Genomic DNA, 19,030 nt, shown 5'->3' with positions numbered 1-19,030 from the left:
ATGAACATCCATTCATCCATCCATCCATCCAATCACTGTGGCACTTCAACGCTACACAAACAATAAATACTCTTATGTACACACACTCACACTTTGATTTTTATTATTTGATTAAATTGTAATCATCATTACTTAGATTTATATTTATTTGAAAAAAAAGAAAAGAAAATTACATAATTGGATGGTTAATGAATAGTTGAGGAAAACATTAGCCAGGTACAGGGTGACAACAAATTAAGTGGATGAAATTAAGGGTTGTTAGTTTTTGAGTTATCGTGCCCGCCATTCGTTTAGCGAAAAACGAGTTTAATGTTTGAGAAGCTCTTCAGCCGTCACTTGCTGCTGACAGAATAAATCGGCTATATCTTCAAGAGACTTTCTTGAGATTTTCACTTGAAATTTTGTAGGGACATTCTTGAATTAGTGTAGATTCGAGAATGAGGGTGTCCCCTTAAATGATATTTTACGTACTTCAAATGTATAGAAGATCTTCAATATAGAAAAGTTAAATAAATGATTATATATGCTTGGAAAATCTTCTATATACACGATCTTCTAAATAAGGTAAACCCGCAGAAGTTCTAAATATAGTATGTCATATTCATGGCATTCTATTTAGAAAAGTTCTACTAAGGGTCTAAGTTCAACATAAAGTTTATGATATATAGATCCTGTTCCTAGATTATATATAGATCCTTTCGTATATTAGTCGGTTCTCTGTCGTAGTTTCATTGACTTTATTGAAGACTCATGTAAATTATTAAATTCTTCTGTTCATTACAGTCTAATCTCTTAAAGACCTTCGGTTTATAGAATGGAGGCCTCTAACAGATGAAAAGAAGGCTTTCTGTTTATAGATATTTTTTATATTTTAAACGCTTTTCTATTTTTCCTTGACTTGCTGAAATTAAAATTAATTATGGGTTGCCAAGTCAGGGGTCCGTCTGTATGTTGTAATCTCTCTAGCGTCTAAAAGAATTGAGATAGATCGCCAAAATTTGCATTTTTGTCTGCAGGCAGGATGGACTTTATCGGTCCACGTTTATATGCATATAATGGTACTCCCCCCCCTAATTTTTCGGTATTTTCGGGTTCTTGAGCCCGTTTTTCAACCGAATTCGCTGAAGTTTGGTACATTGCGTTCTTACTGGGTACTAAATCTGCCCACAAAAAATTATAAATATAGGTCCACTTATAACGGTACCTCCCAATTTTCAGTATTTTGGGGGTTTTATCGTATTTTTCCACCGAATTGGCTGTAATTTAGAATTTTGTGTTAATAATGGGTACCAAATCTCTCCACAAAAAAATATGAATATAGATCCATTTTTTCGGATAGCCCCCATATACGGGTACCCCCATATATGTTTTCGTCCGATGTAAGGAAAATGAGCCACCAGAGTCCCCATATATTTTTCGATTTGCACGAAATTTGGCATAGCGTACTAAATTAGATCCAGAATGATGTGTGTTAAGTGCTGAGAAAATCCATTCAGATTTAGATATAGCAAAATCCCTATATATCTTTCAATTTGCACGAAATTTGGCATGTCGTACTGAATTAAGCCTAGAATAATGTGTGTTAAGTTTCAAGAAAATCGGGTCAAATTTACATATTGCTCACATATATGTTTTCGACCTATGTAAGAAAAATGGGCCACCAGAGTCCCCATATATATTTCGATTTGCACGAAATTTGGCATAGGGTACTGAATTAGGTCCAGAATGATGTGTGTTAAGTTCTCAGAAAATCGATTCAGATTTAGATATAGCTCCCATATATATTTTCGTCCGATTTTAGGTAAATGGTGCACCAAACTCCTAATGTTTTTATATATATTTGTATTTTTAACAGTGCGGCATATTGAGTAGGGTGTATCAATTTTGCTATAAATCGATTTCCATAAATTTGTCCCATTGTACACAAACGATTCTTAATCTGCCCTATTGAAATTAAATTTAGCACATGTTGCAGAAAGGTGTATGTATTCCTTCGAGGGAACATTGACGTGACGACGCCTCCGATCCATAGTATGGTAAGTCTGAAAAGTGAGTTTTTCAGTAGAAGCTTTCAAAGTATGGAGGTTTCTTTAATCGTACGTGCCATGCTAAGTACATTTTTGCTTATAACTTTGGTTTGGATTGGTCGATGATTACCAAAATTTTAGTGAATTTAAATTAAGGGCCGTAGTATCTAAAAACGTAAAGAACTTTAAAACATGCCAATTCAACCTAGCATTCTATGGTTCGGAGGCGTCGATATGTACAATATACATAAAGTGGTAAAGGGTATCATATAGTCGGCCCAGTCCGACTTTACTACTTTCCTTACTGGTTTTTTCTTTTATATTTTCCTTTTTTCAATTAGGATTTGCCTATAAAAAATACATGACACACATATACATATAAATGTAAATGCTTCAAAACTATAACGAACATTATAAATATTAACAAAAAATATTTAATTATATATTTTACATTACAAAACATTTTAAATCCCATACACAAACATACATACATATATACTCACAACAACATACATATATAACATAGCAAATATTAAAAAAAAACAAAAATAAGCAAAGCATTATTATTAATAGCAATTAGATAATTATATCATACATAACCTCAAATACAAAGAAAGAAAGAAAAAAACAAAGAGTTTTTTTGCATTTACCGCATAAGTTAGATATCGTATCTCAAGCAACCAAACTGTGTTTGTATTCCTTTTTAATAATAATTTACAAAATAACAACAACAAAATTTTCAAGCTAAACCAAAATAAAAAGAAAAAAATAAATAACAACAACAAAAAAACATTTTCAACTCAACTATTGTATTTGTCGAAAAATAAAAATAAACAACAACAACAAAACAAACGAATATTTGATATAACAAAATATTAAACTAGAGAAAAAAAGTATTATTAAACAACAACAAGAAGAAGAAAATAATAAAATAAATTTCCATAAACAATAAAACATGAAAAAAGAAATAAAAATAAATAAATAAAGAAAAAAATACTTAAAAAACAAAAACAACTGACCATCAAACTGTCATTAACTTTAGTATTTTTTTTTTTAATTTTTGGCAAAGCAATTTAACAGCTGGTATTTCAACATTCCTTGATTTCCTTGAAAAAGTTTGAAGTAGACACAAACAGTTTTGTTATCAATACATCATGAGAAATAGGGCAACAAAATAGAATGAAAAGAAAAACCAAATAAAGACGAAATGTAAAATTTATTGCTTAAAAATAAAAAAAAAAAACAAAAGACCATTCGACAAATGACCGGACGAACCGAAAAGTATTAAAGACTTCCGAACAACATTTTCGCCCTCAAAGGAAATGTTGCCAAAACGAAAATGAAGAACTGTTTTTATTTTCCTTTTGTTTTTTTTTCATCACATGACCCAACTGAACCAACACAACACCATAAAGACAATGGACAAACAGACGGACTACCATAGCTACTATCATGACAAACATTTATCGATCGTATTCGAGATTTTCATTCATTAACATGATTTTCATCATAAAAAAAACCAGAAAATAATTCTCATGACATCTCTTCTGTGTGTCGTCTGATTTTTTACTAAACAAAAAATTATATTGAAATATATTTTCTAAAATATTTTCTTTTTCTATTTTTTTTTAATTGAATCTTTTTTACTCCCACTCAAAAAAAAAAAAAACAAACAACAATTTGTTTTTTAACAGTTGGACGAATTCCGTCTTGAAATACAGAGGAGGGATCAAGAAATTTTGGCTATGGCGGCCAAAATGAAAACATTGGAAGAACAACATCAGGTAAAGCGATCAAATCAATTATTAATTAAATAAACACACAAAATAAAAAAATATATAATATTACTAGTATTTAGTGGCCACCTTAGCATTACTAATTGTAAATACATACATATGTAGTTATATATTTGGAAATTGTTCAAAAATATTTAAATAAATGCTCTAAAACAAACAAGTAATATTCCCGAAGAAAAAATAAAAAACATCAACGAGATTAAAAAAACACTTTTAAAGAGAACATAAAAAATTCAAAATGAAAAAATAATTCAAATTCTTCGTAAAAAAACAACTAACTGAAGAATATTACGAAAGAACCAAAACCGGTGTTAAGTTCGGGCTGACGATATCAAGAACATTAAATAACAAGTGAAAAAGCGTTAAGTTCGGCCGGGCCGAACTTTGGATAACCTCCACCATACTGACAGGTACTTGAAATGAAAATATAGGGAAAATACCAAAAAGTGGACCAATATCGACATTTCTACAAACCGATTATGTAAACTATAATACAAATATCAGAAATTTTTAATGGATAATTATACCCTCAGCTTTATAGCTAAAACTCCTTGTACATTAGAACTTTTTACCGGGTTAACCTACCTTATGAGGATTTATTTGAGTATATGCAAAGGAATAGACAATTGAAACCCACTGGGTTAACGTAATCCGGTTAAATGTAAACGTACTATAATGAGGGTGTATACACTTTGACACGATTAAAATGTGCCTCATCCAAATATTGGTTCTAGACCCCATGTTTCATTGGACCTAATTTGTTTCAGAACATTTTGATTTCATTTGATTTGCCCATCTTATTATTACTTCCAAACTTAGTTCAAGTTTGTAGATGGGGAATATCGGTACACTCCTTCTCGTACCTCCCACACAGGGGTTAGGTCTAAATGCGGCTATAGTTCATTATCGAACCTTACGTTCGAATTTTTTATATCACTATCCTCCGCAGGTGAAATGATTATAACAGAATCTTAGAACCACACTCAAAACGCGGAACGATTCAGATAACTATTTTAATATAAATCAGTGAGCGGAGCAGTATAGTCGGACGACCATATGATACCCTACACAACATACACGAAAATCTAACTTTCTGCGGTGTATTTCTGAGCTTGGGCAATATTTCGCGATATTTGCATCCTCTTGACCGACTAGAGGTCAACAAATATTACTAATATTCAGCACAGCTCTTCCAATCACTTGTCCAGATTCCCTTCTCCGTGGGTTCACCGTAATGTTCGCCTTTCAATTGTGGCCTATAGATCGACTCGAAAAAAACACAAAAAATTAAGTTTTCGGTCCACTTAATCTCAATATTATTATATGATCATAACCGAAAATTATAGGCGTTGTACTTGACCATAACTGGAACCTCATGGAACATTTCAAAGCGATCAGCGCTATACTGCCGCCCTCTAGTGTGGTAATGGCTTATTAAATAATATCTGAATACGTAAGCACCTGTAAATATTTACGTGAAACTCCCACATCCGATTAAATACGACAATATAATTGGTATCAATTTAAAGGCCAATCATTCCTCTTGGATATACTATCAACTTCTCGGCTCTATGTCCTTCAGGAGTAAACATGTATGCCATAGAACACAAATTTTGTAATTTTTCACACAAAACTCAGGGTCCATTTGACCCGCTAAATATTGGCCGATCTTTATTGAAACAGACATGCTTATTTTTTGGACTAATTCCCTTCTCCAAGTAAAAATTCGAGATGTCTGGAGCGATCAGAAAAACCGACAAAAATTAAGTATTTGGTCAATTTCATCCCTTAATATTAACCGATCTTTACCAAAAACAATAGGGGTCTTCATTGGGCCGAACCCTTCCTACATGCAAAATTTCGTGAAGATTGGTTCATAACTGTGGCCTGTATCGTGTTTACAAATTATAATGGACAGACAGACGGACACATATGTCTACATCGACTCATCTAGTCGAGATATGACGATCGGTATACTTAAAGGTGGGTCTAGGACCAATATTTCGCGACGTTACAAACTCTTGGGGCTGCACAAAGCTATAATAATACTGACAACATAGTTGTGTAGGGTATACAAATGGAGTTATACGGGGACTACCCCAAAAAGAGGGCGAATATTTGTTACCGTATACGACTACAAAATACCAAATATCAGCAAATTCGGTTAAACAACGCGCTCAAGGACCCCAAAATACAGAAAATTGAGGGTACCCTTATATGGGGGCTATCCGAAAAATTGACCTATATTCATATTTTTTTTTTTGTGGAGATATTTGGAACCTTTTAAGGCCTTAAAATACCAATTACAACTAATTCGGCGGAAAAATACGATAAAAAACACCAAAATACTGAAAATTAGGTACCGTTATATGGGGGCTACCAGAAAAAGTGGACCTATATTTATAATTTTTTGTGGAGATATTTATTACCCAATAAGAACCCAATGTAGCCAATTTCAGCGAGTTCGTTTGAAAAACACGCTCAAGAACCCCAAAATACCGAAAATTGGAGGGTACCCTTATATGGGAGCTATGTCTAAACGTGGAGGGTACCCTTATATGGGAGCTATGCCTAAACGTGGACCCATAAAGCCCATCTTCGAACTTGACCTGCCTACAGACAAAAGACCCTATGCAAATGTAGCCAATTTCAGCGAATTCGTTTGAAAAACACGCTCAAGAACCCCAAAATACCGAAAATTGGAGGGTACCCTTATATGGGAGCTATGCCTAAACGTGGAGGGTACCCTTATATGGGAGCTATGCCTAAACGTGGACTTATAAAGCCCATCTTCGAACTTGACCTGCCTACAGACAAAAGACCCTATGCAAAATTTTGGCGATATATCTCAATTCTTTTAGACAGACGGACATGGCTATATCGTCGGAACGGACACGGCTTTATAGGGTCGGATATGATTATTTCGATGAGTTACAAACGAAAAAACAAAACTAATATACCCTCCATACTATGGTGGAGGGTATAAAAAAAATAATTTTTAAGATGTAGCCACAATTTTTGAACAATTTCCAAATAAAAATCCTTCTACCCCTAAAATAAAGTAATGTAGGAGAAATTCAATGATGTAGCCCTATTCCCTGTAGATTAGTTAATTGGTGAAATAAAATTGTTGAAACAAGATTTTTACAAAACTTAAATTTTCCACACAGGACTACCAACGGCATATTGCGGTGTTAAAGGAGTCACTATGTGCCAAGGAGGAACACTACAATATGCTGCAGGCTGATGTTGAGGAGCTGCGGGCCCGGCTCGAGGAGAAGAATCGCCTGCTGGAGAAGAAGACTCAGGGCACACTGCAAACGGTGCAGGAACGCAACCGTTTGACGAGCGAATTGACCGAGCTCAAGGATCACATGGAGATCAAAGATCGTAAAATATGTGTGCTGCAGAGAAAGGTGTTTTTTTAGATTCGTTTTGAAAACTAATAATATTGAAAAAAAATGATTCCTAGTAGTATAACCACATAATCCTAATACCAAAAAATTTTGTTTTTATTTCTCTTTTGGAACAACCACCCTCCCCCCTCTTGTTGTTGTTAACATTTTCTTAACACTCGTTTTGTATAGATTGAAAATCTCGAAGATTTGCTTAAGGAGAAAGACAATCAGGTGGATATGGCCCGGGCCCGTTTGTCGGCAATGCAAGCTCATCATAGCAGTTCTGAGGGCGCTCTCACAAGTCTCGAAGAGGCCATTGGCGACAAAGAAAAGCAAATGGCTCAGCTACGAGAACAGCGAGATCGTGCCGAACACGAAAAGCAAGAAGAACGTGAACTGCATGAGCGTGAAATTGCCGACTACAAGATCAAGCTGAGGGCCCTCGAAAGCGAAGTGGAAAAGTTGAACACTCGATTGGAGCGTGCCGTTACCGAACGTGAACGTTTGGAAATTAAATTGGAGGCATCGCAAAGTGAACTGGGCAAATCGAAGGCGGAACTCGAAAAGGCCACGTGTGAAATGGGCCGTAGCAATGCCGATTGGGAGACGACAAAACAGCGTATAGCCCGTTTGGAATTGGAAAATGAACGCCTTAAACATGACTTGGAAAGATCTCAGGTATAAGAGAATTATTAATTGTTGATGTTGTTGTTATTTAGATGATAATAAATAATATTATTATGTAGTTGTTAGTGGATTGATTACCTATCCTAAAAACAAACAAAAAAAAAACAGAAAACAGAACAAGAAATATTTCCCTTGTGATAAATGTTAACTGTGTTGCGAATATTTAATACATATCAACTTATTATAAATATTTGTATACATATTTGTATTTATGGTATATATATACATAAATATATTTTTTTATATAAATATATTTGAATATAAATATATTTCAATATAAATATCTCTAAATGTTACAATACTCTATACTTATACAAAATTTTCCTATATTTTTTTCGTTATTGTTTTTTTTTTTTATTAAAAAAAATATTCTATATCAACTCCAAATATATATTGAATATCTACTACTACTACTCCTCCTATTACTACTACTACTACTACCTTTATCATCAACTACATCGCCAACTACAACAACTATTATATGTTCTACAACCAACTAATACAACCAATAACTACTCTACTCCTCTTAAATACAACCAACCAATTATCAACCGTTCCATCACCACCAAATACCACCACAACCAAATATTTAAACCAATACCAAACCAAAACCGAATAAATATTAAAAAAAAAAACTATTAGATGCAGCTAGAAGAACAAACCACACTACATAAAGTAAGCCTTAATTTTTTTGACATTTATCTTTACATATCTATATATCAATTTATATATACAAACATATATTGTATAACAGTTAAGTTTTTATTTGAATAATTTTTTTTTTAATTTAAAAAAATAGTTATTGTTGTTGTTTTTTTGAGCAAACAATTTGAAAACTAACACCAATTTTGCCAGCAGGGAATTTAGTAATTGTAGTTTTTGTTTTTGATTTCTTTGTAACTAACCCGCATTTGAAGTGGAAAGCGTAACCTTTCCGTACCCCATATGTTTCCCCCAACCGCTTAACCGGTAGAAAATCAAACCTCAATTGGGAAAAAAAATATTTTTTAGTTTACCAATTTATACAGTGCTGCAAATTTAAATGAGGTTATGGCAAATGACAACAGATATTTATCTTCGTAGATAATTTATCTTAAAATATTATGATTTATATTATCAACTCGTCTTTTGTATACCCTTCACCACAGTGTGGTACAGGGTATTATCTCTATGTGCATATGTTTGTAACAGGGAAAAATAATCGAGATAGACCCATGGTTCCTTTTGAGAATGTGCATAGAATCACTTTCTGAGTCGATTTATGCATGTCCGTCTGTCCGACCGTCCGTCCATGTGTTTTTGTTAACAAAATACAGGTCGCATTTATAATCCGATTTGGATGAAATTTGGCACAGGACGAACCCTGTTGAAAATGGGAAAAATCGCTTCAGATTTCGATATAGCTCTCATATATAGTTTTGTCCGATTTAAGGTAAATGGTGCACCAAAGTCCCTATATATCCTTCGATTTGCACGAAATTTGGCGTAGAGTACTGAATTAGGTCCAGAATGGTGTGTGCTAAGTTTCGAGATAATCGGGTCAGATTTAGATATAGCTCCCATATATAGTTTCGTCCGATTTAAGGAAAATGGTGCACCAAAGTCCCTATATATCTTTCGATTTGCACGAAATTTGGCACAGAGTACTGAATTAGGTCTAGAATGGTGTGTGCAAAGTTTCGAGAAAATCGGGTCAGATTTAGATATAGCTCCCATATATAGTTTCGTCCGATTTAAGGAAAATGGTGCACCAAAGTCCCTATATATCTTTCGATTTGCACGAAATTTGGCACAGAGTACTGAATTAGGTCCAGAATGGTGTGTGCTAAGTTTCGAGATAATCGGGTCAGATTTAGATATAGCTCCCATATATAGTTTCGTCCGATTTAAGGTAAATGGTGCACCAAAGTCCCTATATATCTTTCGATTTGCACGAAATTTGGCACAGAGTACTGAATTAGGTCCAGAATGGTGTGTGCAAAGTTTCGAGAAAATCGGGTCAGATTTAGTATAGTTTCGTCCGATTTAAGGAAAATGGTGCACCAAAGTCCCTATATATCTTTCGATTTGTACGAAATTTGGCACAGAGTACTGAATTAGGTCCAGAATGGTGTGTGCAAAGTTTCGAGAAAATCGGGTCAGATTTAGTATAGTTTCGTCCGATTTAAGGTAAATGGTGCACCAAAGTCCCTATATATCTTTCGATTTGCACGAAATTTGGCACAGAGTACTGAATTAGGTCCATAATGATGTGTGCTAAGTTTCAAGAAAATCGGTCAATATTTAGATATAGCTCCCATATATATTTTCGTCCGATTTAATGTAAATGATTCACCAAAGTACACATATATCTTTCGATTTTCTCGAATTTTGGCGTAGAGTACTGAATTAGGTCCAGAATGATGTGTGCCAAGTTTCGAGAAAATCGGGCCAGATTTAGATATAGCTCCCATATATAGTTTCGTCCGAAGTTCAAAGTCCCTATATATCTTTCGATTTGCACGAAATTCGGCACAGAGTACTGAATTAGGTCCAGAATGATGTGTGCTAAGTTTCGAGATAATCGGGTCAGATTTATATATAGCTCCCATATTTATTTTCGTCCGATCTAAGTTCGTTCAATTTCATGTCAATGTTCCTTAGAAAAGGCGACGTCTGTTAGGATACATATTCCACACATGTATCCCCAGTGGTGAAGGGTATCATATAGTCGGCCCAGTCCGACTTTACTACTTTCCTTACTGGTTTTAAGTTAAAAACAAGGTAGAAAATTAGAAAATTCTTTTAGATAAACATATGCAATGGTATAGATGAATTATCTACATTTTATCTACATCATAATTTATTTGAGATTATCCAAGCACTCAGATAAATTATTTATTAAAATAGATAATTTAGAAATATACATCAGCTAAATGTATACAAGGGTCTAAATAAATTATCTAAATTTTTTTTATAAATTATACATCACAATTTATTTGAGAGCCTCTATATAATATCTATTAAAGTAGATAATTAAAAAAAACTATAAAGGATAAATATATACCCGGTCTAGATAAGTTAACTACAATTTTTTTATAAAATATACACCATAAGTTGTCTGAGAGTCTGGATATTTTATCTATTAAAGTAGATAATATAGAAAACTATTTCAGATAAACTTATACAACGATCTAGATAACGATCGTTTTTTTTAAACAAATTATACACAATAATTTATCTGAGAGTATCGATATTTAGACATTATCTACCTACGCTGATTTCTTACTAAACTAAAACAAGTGAAAAAACGTTAAGTTTGGCCGGGCCGAACTTTGGATACCCTCCACCATAGATATACTGACAGGCACTTGAAGTAAAAATATAGGGAACATACCAAAAAGTGTACCTATACCGACATTTCTACAAACCGATTATGGTCCTAGACCCCATGTTTGTTTGGACCAAATTTGTTTCAAAAAAATTTGATTTCATCCACACTTTGCCCATCTTATTATTTCTTTCGAAATTAGTGCAGCGAATTCGGTTGAAAAACGTGCTCAAGAATCTCAAAATACTGAAATTTGGGGGTACCCTTATATGGGGGCTATCCGAAAAAATGGACCTATATTTATAATTATTATATATTTATAATTTTTTGTGAAGAGGTTTGGTACCTACTAAGAACTCAAAATACTAAATTACAGCCAGTTCGGTGAAAAAATACCATCAAAACCCCCACAATACTGAAAATTAGGAGGTACCGTTATATGGGGGCTACCAGAAAAAGTGCACCTATATTTATAATTTTTGTGGAGACATTTAGTACCCAATAAGAACTGAATGTTCCAAATTTCAGCGTATTCGGTTGAAAAACGCGCTCAAGAACCCCAAAATACCGAAAATTGGGGGTGACCTTATATGGGGGCTATCCGAAAAAAATGGACATATACTTATAATTTTTTGTGGAGCGATTTGAAACCTATAACGAACTCAAAATACTAAATTACAGCCACATTCGAAGGAAAAATACGATCAAAACCCCCAAAATACTGAAAATTAAGAGGTACCGTTATATGGGGGACCTATACTTATAATTTTTTGTGGAGACATTTTGTATCCAATAAGAACCCAGTGTACCAAATTTCAGCGAATTCGGCTGAAAACGCGCTTAAGAACCCCAAAATACCGAAATTTTGCGGGTACCCTTATATGGGAGCCAGGGACAGATTGAGCTGTCGAATGCCGCTTTACGAGTATAGTTGACAAATAGGTGGAAAGTGTTTTTCGTGGGTCTTTTCCAGGATTTGGCTCAGAGTGAAAATCTGGTCAATGGAGGATTTGCCAGGGCTGAAGCCGCATTGGTATGGTCCAATAATGTCATTGACTATTGGTTTCAGTCGTTCACACTGCTCGCTGGATAGCACTTTATACGCAATGAGAAGGAGACTTATTCCTCTACACATATACACATATCGTCTTGTCAATGTATTGGGTATGCATTTCTCTGTTTTTGCTGCCGCGAAGTCAAACAACCTCCTGCCGTTTCTTCATGGAGGCTGGATTTTCCGACAGTGAGGCCAAATTAAAATCTCCTAGCAGAATTTTAATATGATGGCAGCGGTCATATGCTGTTTCTAGGTCCTCGTAGAATATGTCTTTGGTCTGCTGATCTTTGTCTTCCGTCGGAGCTGGGAGGCTGATGTAGAAGAACCCAGCTTTTCTACGGATTATACTAATTCGCTCATCTACTGCAGTGAATCTGGAGACAATGTCTTTTATTCTCCTGCTAAATATAAATCCCCAGTCAAATTTATGTATCGTTTCATACAGTGCGTAATCATTTGATTTACTTACCGCCTGTCCCATTCCATCGCATTTTCTGTAAGGCAATAATATCGACTTTGTACTTCTTGAGTACACAGGCCAAAGCGAAAACTGTGCTTGTTCTGTTCAATGTGAGCAAATTCCATGTGCAGATTCACATTTTGTGATCCTTTATAAGTTTCCGGGAGGTTTGGTTTCCTTTTTCATTGTCAATTCATAGTAGGTGGCGTTTTCCGAGTGTGGGCAACTACCCCAATGCCTCAATCCATTATAGTTGTTATGGGCGAACTCGGTGCATATATCAGCTCACTATATCAACGGGGGCTGAAAGTAGCTATCCCAGGTGACACCACGGGGAAGTCAGTGTCCACTATTGAGATGAAAAACGGACCAAGATAAGCCTGGGCTTTGCATGTTAAAGCCAATCAGAGCCGTTCCTTGGTATCTATCACGTCACCCATGGTGACACATGTCCCTCCCAAAAATTATATATATTCGCCACCCTCCCCCTCATAGACGATTTAGCCATTTGTTGTAGTCATTCCACCTTCAGAGGATATCAAGATAAAAGACCAAAACGTTAAGTTCGAGAACGATCTATTAATTATTGAAGTTACCAATATATGAAGAAGAAGTTTTTAGTATAAACTTTTTCTTACTAAGTTTTTTATAGCCTCCAACATAGTATGGAGGGTATATTAATTTTGTTTTTCCGTTTGTAACTCATAGAAATAATAATTTCCGACCCTATAAAGTATATATATTCTTGATCAGCGTAAAATTTTATGACGATGTAACCATGTCCGTCTGTCTGTCCTCTGTCTCTCCGTCTATCTGTCTTTTGTAATCAGCGCCAAAATTTTGCATAGAGTCGTCTTTTGTCTGTAGCCAGGTCAAGTTCGAAGATGGGCTTTATCGGTCCACGTTTAGGCATAGCTCCCATATAAGGGTTCCTCCCAATTTTCGGCGTTTTGAGGTTCTTGAGCGTGTTTTTCAACTGAATTCGCTGAAATTTTGTTCATTGAGTTCATTATAAATATGGGTCCATATTTCGGATAGCCCCCATATAAGGGTACCCCTAATTTTGCGGTATTTTGGTCGCATTATTCGACCGAATTCACTGAAATTCGGTACTTTGAGTTCTTATTGGGTAGCAAACCTCTATTCTAAAAATTATGAATATCCATTTTTCGGATAGCCCCCATATAAGGGTACGCCCCAATTTTCGGTATTTTAGGGTTCTTGAGCGCGGGTTTCAACTGAATTCGCTGAAATTTGGTACATGGGGTTCTTATAGGCCCACTTTTTCCTGGTAGCCACCATATAAGGGTACCTCCCAATTTCCAGTTTTCGGGGGGGTTTTGACCGGATTTTTTCACCGAATTGGCTGTAATTTCGTACTTTCAGTTCTTATTGGGTATCAAATCTCCCCACAAAAAATTATAAATATAGGTCTATTTTTTCGGGCAGCCCTCATATAAGGGTACCCCCAATTTTCGATATTTTGAGGTTCTTGATCGCGTTTTTCAACCGAATTCGCTGAAATTTGGTATTTTGTAGTCGTATATGGTTACAAATCTCCCGACCAAAAATATTAATATTCACCCCTTTTTAGGGGTAGTTCCCATATAACCCCCTTTTTATATTAAAATAGTTATCTGATTGGATGGGAATAGTAAATTTTTACCCTACAAAAACTATTTAGCCATCTGTTGTAAACATTCCGCCTTCTAAAGATATTGTGATAAAAAAACTCAAACATCACTATAATGAAATATATCGGTAGACATTTAGGCATCTCCTCAATATAGTGATACCTCCTGAAGGAAAGAATTGAGATAAACAATTAAAATATTGGGTTCAAAATTGGCATATACCGGTCACTAATTAGGCATAGCCCTCATATAATCATATCCCCAAATATTCATTACATCCTACACTATGTAATCAATATTGGTCCCCCTTTAGGCATACCCTCATATAACTTTGTAATCTAAATTACAGTAGTTTGAGGATTTTATACTCTACCATGCGTTATCAGTATCAGTCCACTTTTTGGAGCTTACAGATTTTAGGAAAATTTCTCATTAAAAATTACTGAAGTTTGTATTTGGTGTACGTAATAGTTTACATAAATCGGTTTGTAGAATTATCGGTATATGCCCACTTTTTGGTATGTTCCCTATATTTTCACTGCATGTATCAGTATAACTATGATGGAGGGTATCCAAAGTTCGGCCCGGCCGACTTAACTAACTTATTATTTTTCCTTCACTGTATATCATAGATAATTGTTTAAAATTATATAATCTCTCCAATTTTAATTATTGAAATTACAAAACTTGGATAATATTTTCAAAGATAATGTTCCATAATAACATAAAATGCCATAACCTCACTTAAAGGTTCAGAAAGTTTTTGAACGGGTAACTAAGCAATTTCTCATACATTATTGCAGCACTGTATTTCCCTCTATTATAACCCTGATTTGAAAAAGAAAACCACCCTCCCCAGTCTTTAAAAAAAAGAATTACTATTACCAATAAAAAAACCCTCCACATTTGTTTTACTCATTACACCCTTAGCCCTAACCTCAACCACAAACCAAATTACACCCCCACACCCCACCAACATCCAGAAAAGTGAAAGCCAACATAAGCACAAAATAAAAATAAAAAAAAACAAAAAAATAGTTTCATTGTTACTAACTTCAAATTATAGAGCACCTCATTAAATATTCATCACCGAATTGTGTTTCAGTTTTTTGGTTTCGTTTCTCATTTTCTAGTTGTCGTCCATTATTTTTTTGTTTTCCTCCTAGACAATTACATTAAAAGCATTCAAAGCAAAAAAAAAACAATAGCACTTTAACAAATTATTATATCCCAACAAAAAATCTAGCAGAGACACACACAACATTAGCACAAACATCAAACAAATATTTCACTATCACAACAACAACAACCACCATCCATAATAATCTAAATAAAAACAAAAAAGGTTTTGATTTAATAATAAACAACAAAAAATTCAACGATATAAAAAAACGGCTAATTAAACAATAATAGAATATTTAACTCAAAATTACACTAAATTTGCTAAAACCAGAACAAAAAGCTAGGAATTGAAAGTAAAGTTTTTTTTATAAATTTTGCAGTATTTTCTAAACAAAATCAGCTAAACAATCGACCCCTAGTTGTTTTTTTCCAAATCCACACAGATTTTTAGAGCCCTTACCTTGATACACTATTGCTACAATGTAGTATAAAGAATAATTAATTTAAAAAAAAAACTACTAATTAAAATTCTAAACAATATCGTATAAAAATTATAACCGATATCTATAATCAACCCAAAGGATCGTCGATCGAGAGAGTGGCAATATGTCTTATAACATACCCATCTTGATTAACTATTTCTCTGGTATCTATCTGGCACATGTCCCTCAAAAAATTATTTATATTCGCCCGCTTTTGGGGTTAGTCCCCATATATATATATATATATATATATATATAGGAGCTATACCTAAATATGAGCATATTTTCACGAAACTTAACACGCATCACTCTAGACCTTATGCAATACGCTATGCCAAATTTCGTGCAAATCCGAGGATATATAGGGACTTTGGTGCTCCATTTACCTAAAATCGGACGAAATATATATGGGAGATATATCTAAATTTGAACTGATTTTCACGAAACTTAACACTCATCATTCTAGACTCAATTCAGTACCCCATGCCAAATTTCGAGCAAATCGAAAGGTATACAGGGACTTTGGTGCAGCATTTACATAAAATCGGACGAAAATATATATGGGAGCTATATCGAAATCTTAACATATTTTCACGAAACTTAACACACATCATTCCAGACCTAATTTACTACGCTATGCCAAATTTCGTGCAAATCCAAGGATATATAGGGACTTTGGTGCTCCATTTACCTAAAATCTGACGAAATATATATGGGAGATATATCTAAATTGGAACCGATTTTCACGAAACTTAACACTCATCATTCTAGACTCAATTCAGTACCCCATGCCAAATTTCGAGCAAATCGAAAGGTATACAGGGCCTTTGGTGCAGCATTTACATAAAATCGGACGAAAATATATATGGGAGCTATATCGAAATCTTAACATATTTTCACGAAACTTAACACACATAATTCTAGACTTAATCCAGTACCCCATGCAAAATTTCGTGCAAATCGAATGGTATACAGGGACTTTGGTGCAGCATTTACATAAAATCGGACGAAAATAAATGTGGGTGCTATATCGAAATCTGAACATATTTTCACGAAACTTAACACACATCATTCCAGACCTAATTTACTACGCTATGCCAAATTTCGTGCAAATCCAAGGATATATAGGGACTTTGGTGCACAATTTACATAAAATCGACGAAAATATATACGAGACCTATATCGAAATCTGAACCGAGTTTCACGAAACTTAACACACATCATTCTAGACTCAAATTTGCACGAAATTTGACACAGCGTACGGACGAAAATATATATGGGAGCTATATAAAAATCTGAACCGATTTTTTCCCAATTTCAATAGGGTTCGTCCTTGGGCCAAATAAATTAGCTGTGCCAAATTTCATCCAATTCGAATCTAAACTGCGACATGTACTTTGTTTACAATTAAGCAAGGCGTAAATGGACTATGCATAACCTCAAAAGGAACCATGCGTCTGTCTTGATTCCTTTTGCCTGTTACAAACAAATGCACATAGACAGAATACCCTGTACCACAGTGTGATGAAGGGTATAATAAATTTTCAGCAGCTGATATAGGCAGTTACTTCGAAGTAACTGCCTATATCAGCTGCTGAAAATTTATTATACCCTTCATCACACTGTGGTACAGGGTATTCTGTCTATGTGCGATTTATACCCTACACAACTATGTTGTCAGGGTATTATAGCATTGTGCAGCCCCAAAAGTTTGTAACGCCGCGAAATATTGGTCCTAGACCCAATCTTCATATCTAGACTAGCTGAGTCTATCTAGACATGTGTGTCCGTCCGTCCATTATAATTTCTAAACACGATACAGGCCACAGTTATGGACCAATCTTTACGAAATTTGGCATGTAGGATGGGCTCTGGCCAATGCAGTCTCCTATTGTTTTTGGAAAAGATCGGTTAATATTTAGGGGATGAAATGGATAACGGTTTTTCTGGTCGCTCCAGATGCCGCAATTATGGCATGGAGAAGGGGATCGGACCAGAGAATAAGCATGCATGTTTTGATAAATATCGGTCAAAATTTAGCGGGTCAAATGGACCCTGACTTTTGTGTGAAAAATTACAAAATTTGTATTCTATAGCTTATGTATTTACCCCTGAAGAACAAAGATCCAAGAAGTTGATAGCATATCCAAGAGGAGTGGTTGACCTTTAAATTGATACCATATATATGGTCGTATGTACTCAGATGTGGGAGTTGTACTTAAATATTTACAGGTGCTTAAGTACTGAGATATTATTTAGTAACCCATTACCACACTAGAAGGCGGATATATAGCTCTGATCGCTTTGAAATTTTCCATGAGTATCCAGGTATGTTCAAGGACAACGCTTGTAATTTTCGGTGATGATCAGATAATAATATAGGGATGAGGTGGACCGAAAACTTAATTGTTTGTGTTTTTTCGAGTCGATCTATATTTGTTGACAATTAGTCGGTCAAGGGGGTGCAAATATTGCCCAAGTTCAGAATATAGAACTACAGAGAGTTATATTTTCGTGGAAGTTGTGTAGGGTATCATATGGTCGGCCCCGTCCGACTATACTGCTCCTCTCACTGGATTATAGCATAGGAATTAGAGCAAATCGAGATATTGAGAGAATTTAATTTTGTATGGTAAATCGAGTTAAATTCTGCTCGATTTTGCAATTAAATCAAGACAATGCACTTTATCACGATAAAAGCTATAATCTAAACGCGCTTTTAGTGCAGTTTAGGGATATGTAGTCTAGCGCAAAAGTAGACTTTTAAACATCTCGATTTTTGCCTTTGATTTGTCGATTTTTACTAAGGTATAGTCAGATACTTAACTCCCGGCTCATCCAGCAACTTCAGATTTACATATAGCTTCTATATATACTTTCGTCCGATTTTAAGTAACTGGTGCACTAAAGGTCATACCTAGGCCGATTAACAACGTACTGAAATTTATAAAAATTAATATCTAGTAAGTTTCCTTGAAATCGGTTCAGATTTAGATATAGCATAGCTTCCATATATATGATTGTACATCAAATAATCAATGGGTGCCTGATTGATAC

At 34.7% G+C, this 19,030-nt stretch overlaps 1 protein-coding gene across 1 annotated transcript in view; it reads left to right on the top strand.

Annotated features, from left to right (window-relative positions):
• The first annotated feature begins 3,722 nt into the window (after positions 1-3,722).
• LOC133326266 (plectin) overlaps positions 3,723-19,030 on the top strand; it is a 58,286-nt gene continuing 42,978 nt past the window's right edge. The window contains exons 1-4 of the mRNA XM_061534948.1: positions 3,723-3,811; positions 6,994-7,239; positions 7,411-7,899; positions 8,551-8,583. Coding sequence (XP_061390932.1) covers positions 3,773-3,811; positions 6,994-7,239; positions 7,411-7,899; positions 8,551-8,583 — 807 coding nt within the window. The 5' untranslated portion in view covers positions 3,723-3,772. The remainder of the gene's footprint in view (positions 3,812-6,993; positions 7,240-7,410; positions 7,900-8,550; positions 8,584-19,030) is intronic.

The sequence above is a fragment of the Musca vetustissima genome, unplaced genomic scaffold, assembly GCF_032173495.1.
Source record: "Musca vetustissima isolate MV318-11 ecotype Yass unplaced genomic scaffold, APGP_CSIRO_Mvet_v1 utg15341, whole genome shotgun sequence".
In the NCBI taxonomy this organism is placed as follows: domain Eukaryota; kingdom Metazoa; phylum Arthropoda; class Insecta; order Diptera; family Muscidae; genus Musca; species Musca vetustissima.
This window is presented reverse-complemented; position numbering and strand designations above follow the sequence as displayed.